General features: G+C 41.4%; 1 protein-coding gene across 1 annotated transcript in view; it reads left to right on the top strand.

Moving 5' to 3' along the window:
• Positions 1 to 2,037: 2,037 nt before the first annotated feature.
• Positions 2,038 to 4,791, top strand: part of LOC118342473 (gamma-aminobutyric acid type B receptor subunit 1-like) — a gene marked incomplete at its 3' end in the record, with an annotated part of 13,724 nt that continues 10,970 nt past the window's right edge. The window contains 2 exon segments of the mRNA XM_035681026.1: positions 2,038 to 2,072; positions 2,756 to 2,909. Coding sequence (XP_035536919.1) covers positions 2,038 to 2,072; positions 2,756 to 2,909 — 189 coding nt within the window.

Raw genomic sequence — 4,791 nt, forward strand, 5'->3', positions numbered from 1 at the left:
GGTTTCCCAGCATCCCTCAAAGACCTTCCTTGCTCTGTCCTTCCATTCGTTCATGTTTGCTCTCCTTTTTTTGCCGAGGTTTTGCCTATTAATGTCCGCAACACACATGAAAGCAACCGGCGTCTCCATTTTTCGTTAGTGGACATAGATGGAGTATTGGTCGCGCGAACACCCCCCCAAACTGCTTCTGTATACAAAGTGGCACACATACATTCATGTCACATGGTTATCTCATTTTTTATTTTTTTTTACTTATACGGTTGTTCGTCGCATGGACTCATTTTACGTAAATCAGATACAAAATCGCCACACAAGGCTTACTTCCTGTTGCCAGTAGGTGGTGCTATCACTATGACTGAATATTGGCATGTATGTGTTCAGCGAGGGACTCTAATCAAATTAGTTTGGTGGAGATTGGACCATGTATGCTGAAGTTATTACAACTTCTAGTTTAATGGTGTTATATGGATAGTCTATGCCATGGACACGGCCTTCAATGTACACAAAGAGCACACATTTTAATTGTAATGGTCTGATTAATTCCCTAGGAGGAGTTCATTCAAATACAACACTTGCAAATTGCGCTAACGTGGCAGCCCATCACTCCACCATCTGTCTCCATGTTTGCATGTCCACAAGCCCTGTGTGTGCATTTCAGCCTGTGTGTGTGTGTGTATATAAAAAAAAGTGAAAAAAAGAATTTCAATCCAATAGGGGATTAATAAAGTAAAATCTTAAATCTTAAGAAAGAACCTGCTGGAGCCTTTCTGTGTGGAGTTTGCATTTTCTACCTGTGCCTGCATGTGTTTCTTCTACTTCTTCTGCTCATAAGCATGAATTGTGTTTAGGCAGCTCAAAGCACTTGGTTAAAGTACCTCTCCACTCAAAAATGTTTTTTGTTTAAGCTGATGATAAGCTAAGCAAATAAGCAAATGATATGTGTGCAGAGTTTAACACTAGAAGGCTGTGGCAGAAATTTACCAGAAAGTTTATGACAAGGGTTTTGAAGGGAGTGGGTAGGAAGAATGTGTTCTTCATTTTGGTCTCAATTACACTTTTTGTAGTTAATATATCAAAGGAGGTTAAGGTACTGGTGCTAGGAGAAGAGGATTCAGTGACAGTAGGGGTAACAAATAAAACAATTTCTTAATTGATGGTTTAATAACAGCAGGGTGTGGACGAGCATTGGCTGTCCCCACCGCTAAAGTCACCACGGCCTGGACCTCAGTATTTTTTCCAAGGGGTATAGAGTCATGAAATAATTTCCTAAAAATAACTACTTTGATGCTTGATTCATGCCCCAAAAACCCCTTGCAAGTTCAGTTTTTGGACCTCAGTATTTATAAAACCCTGTGTACAGCAATGGTGGTGAGGTACTCCTAAATGCCCGCGTAACTACGTCTCAGTGTAATCACAACTAGCTTAACACTAAGAAGACAACACTGAAAATGTCCTTCTTAAAAAGACTAGACCGTACTCCTTATAAAATTATTTACAGAGATCCAACAGTTCCCACCATGAGCAAGCACTTGGCGATGGCAAAACTTCCTTTTAAGAGGCAGAAACCTCGGACAGACCCCGGCTCTAGGTGGGTGGCCATCTGCCTCGACCAATGCACAGCTTTTAATCATGAATGTCTTTAGATTGCAGTGTCCAAATGTGAAGTTGATCTGATTACTTCGATAGGGGGAGTTCGTTAAAATACAATGCAAAAAATGACCGCTAAATCCAAAAAGGCCGACTTCCTGTTGGGTTTGGGGTATAGCTTCAAGAGGCTTTTTTGCTTATCTGATCATGATACACATGCGTACCAATTTTCGTAAATGTTAGTCATTCGTGTCTTGAGCCATTTTGTGATGCCCGTGCACGGAACCAAAAGAATACGTAGATTTTTGCCATAATTGAATATTGGGGGAAATTTTGTGAGTTTTCGAGCATGTTCAGGCCTCCAAAAATGTGATTTAAGGGGCAGAAAAATAATAATTGTCAGTGCCCTAATAATATCAGCAACATTAGCAGTGGGAGTCAAGCAGGACCATGGCAGGAGGCACCACCAAGATCCATGAGAACCTGTAAGAAAAAGAACAAAAACTCTGGGGATGAAGTGAAGTTAGTAACATGCATTAATGGGACATGAATATGTGCAGAAAGAGAAGGAGAGGAAGAGAGGAGCTCAGTGCATCATGGGAAGTCCCCCGGCAGTCTAGGCCTATAGCAGCATAACTAAGGGATGGTTCAGGACTCACCTGAGCCAGCCCTAACTATAAGCTTAATTAGAGAAATGTCTTAAGCCTACTCTTAAATGTGGAGAGGGTGTCTGCCTCCCGAACCACGACTGGAAGCTGGTTCACAGGAGAGGAGCTAGGTAACTGAAGGCTCTGGGCCTCCTGTTCTTATTTAGAGACTATAGGAACCACAAGTAGCCCTGCATTCAGAGAACGCAGTGTTCTAGAGGGGTAATAGGGTACTATGAGCTCTTTAAGATATGAAGGGGCTTGACCATGAAGAGCTTTATAGGTGAAGAGGAGGATTTTAAATACTATTCTGAATTTTACAGGGAGCCAATGCAGAGAAGCTAGAATAGGAGAGATGTGATCTCTTTTCCTAGTTCCTGTCAGGACTCGTGCTGCAGCGTTTTGAATTAATTGGAGCGTTTTAGTTAAAGTTAACAGTTACTTACTAATTAACTCACTCCTCTGCTGTTTCATGTCACTCCAGTTCCTGCCTGAAAATGTAGTGTCTTCATCGTCTCCAGATTCAGAGTCCTGGTCGGAGGCGCTGTTAATCAGCTGGCCTTCATCGGTTTCTGGTTTCAAGGCTGCCTGGGTTCGTTGTCTGATCACCGGGTTTCAGTTATGGTGCTCATTCCGACCCCGCTCCCTGGCAGTCCAAACTCCTATATTAGTCGTGTAAACAAAACCTCCCCTCATCCTTTTGAGCTCCCAGTATTAGCTATGGTCAGCTAATAGGACCGCTATGTAGCCAATGGCAGCTAGTACAGTTAGCGGTGTTCCATTACAAGAGAAAAGGTCTGTGTTGTAGCAATCCCCTGACACTGGTCCCAGTGACAAGGCACTGCTCCTGAATAGAGTTTGACATTTTTTTCTGCGACTGTCTGACTAATGTAAACTAGGTCGAACAAGCTTGTGCACACCGCCTGCGTCTTCGTGGTGAGTGCGTGGCGGAACGTCTTGATAGTTATTTCAGTGCCCATCTAAACAGATAAGAGCGTATTTTGTACCCCAAGCCACGCTTATCTCCCAGCAAAAGAGCACTGTAAAAGGATCTGTTGGTAGTAATATTTACGTATTTCAGTACAGTTTAAAATTCCTTTTCCAAGTAAAAGAACTGTAGTAATCTTTAATTTACCACGACTTCACTTGTGAAAGAACAAACCACAAGTGCTTTCTGGTTACCACTCTTTACCTTTAAACTGCATTGTAAATTAAATGATAGGACATGGACATGGACCTTATATAGGGAAAAGTGTATAGGGAAATATAAGTCTGGCAGCTCTGCAGCTAGAGATTGATATTTCTTTGTTTCAGGGTTGAACTGAGGACTTTGGGACCCTCGGAATGAGACTCAACAATCAACTCTTAAAGCTTCCAACCCAATGCGTCTATATATCTTTCTTGGCTTTGATTGGTTGTTTTCATTCAGGCCCAGTGGATTCTTGCACCTATTTCAGCTTTAATGCAGGAACAATAGAAACAAAACTGTTTATACATGACCATGGCTAGTATGCCACTTTTCCACCACATTTTGAAAAAGAGTGAGTAGAGTCAAAAAAACTAAACAAGAGCGACTGCAGAGTTTTATTTTATGAAGCATCACACGACACAGCACATCCTGCACAAACCCTCGATTTTTAAATAGCCAAGCTACAATCAAAAGCGCTCAACAAGTTTTTTTTATTCGCAACCGGCAAAACCATGCCGTGGTAGGTTGATGAAGTGCAGATGTATCTCGAACATCCCTTCATATTCTCTGTTATAAGAGTAACAGCTTCTTTTCTGTGTGTGTAGCTAGTGGGTGGATGATAGAGAGCGGTGAATGCAAGGTACATCACCTCTAGATTAGACTGAATTAATTAATTGGCTATCCTTTTAACTTTCCTATGGGTGGTGCCCCAAGGTGAATTTGATTCAAGTTAATTTTTTTTTTTTTTACCAATGATTGTCTTATGCTGCATATTTATGGTCCCCTTTAAAGCCATTCAATGCCTACACAACGGTAAGTCTCTCCAGATCTGCTTAGCTTGATGATAATAAAAGATAATTTTTATCCATTTTGTTTTGTTTTCCTGCTATTGCTTCCATCTATCTCACAGTTTTTTGTGCTGTGTTCCCTGAATATGGCATGAATCAAAAATATCTGCTGTCGGAATAACAAACACTATGCTTTGGAAGTAAGAGTCTCAAAGTCATCCTCTGCATCTGTCTCTGAAGTGTGACACATAAGATCCTCAACTGCATACGAACCAGCAGCCTCCATAGCAACACATTTGTGAGGCAAAAGAAGCTCCTGTTACTATTCTGACCTTAAGACTCCATGGCAACGTGGCTGCTATTAACATCTCATTCAATCATGCCAAGGCTCACGGGTAACTGCCTAGGGTTCTAAAAAGTCTAGTTGACAACATTGATGTATTACGTGAAAATTTAATGAGCTTGCTTGCATGCTGCAGCATTTAAATGTGCAGCTGTTATAGTCAGGATCTCTTGATCCAGTCGATTTGAACAGTTGTGGCTTAGCCCTTAAAAGTAAAATCCAATCAGACATCATTTA

Source organism: Morone saxatilis, unplaced genomic scaffold (assembly GCF_004916995.1).
Source record: "Morone saxatilis isolate NCDOM2014 unplaced genomic scaffold, NCSU_SB_2.0 Contig9, whole genome shotgun sequence".
Classification (NCBI taxonomy): Eukaryota; Metazoa; Chordata; class Actinopteri; family Moronidae; genus Morone; species Morone saxatilis.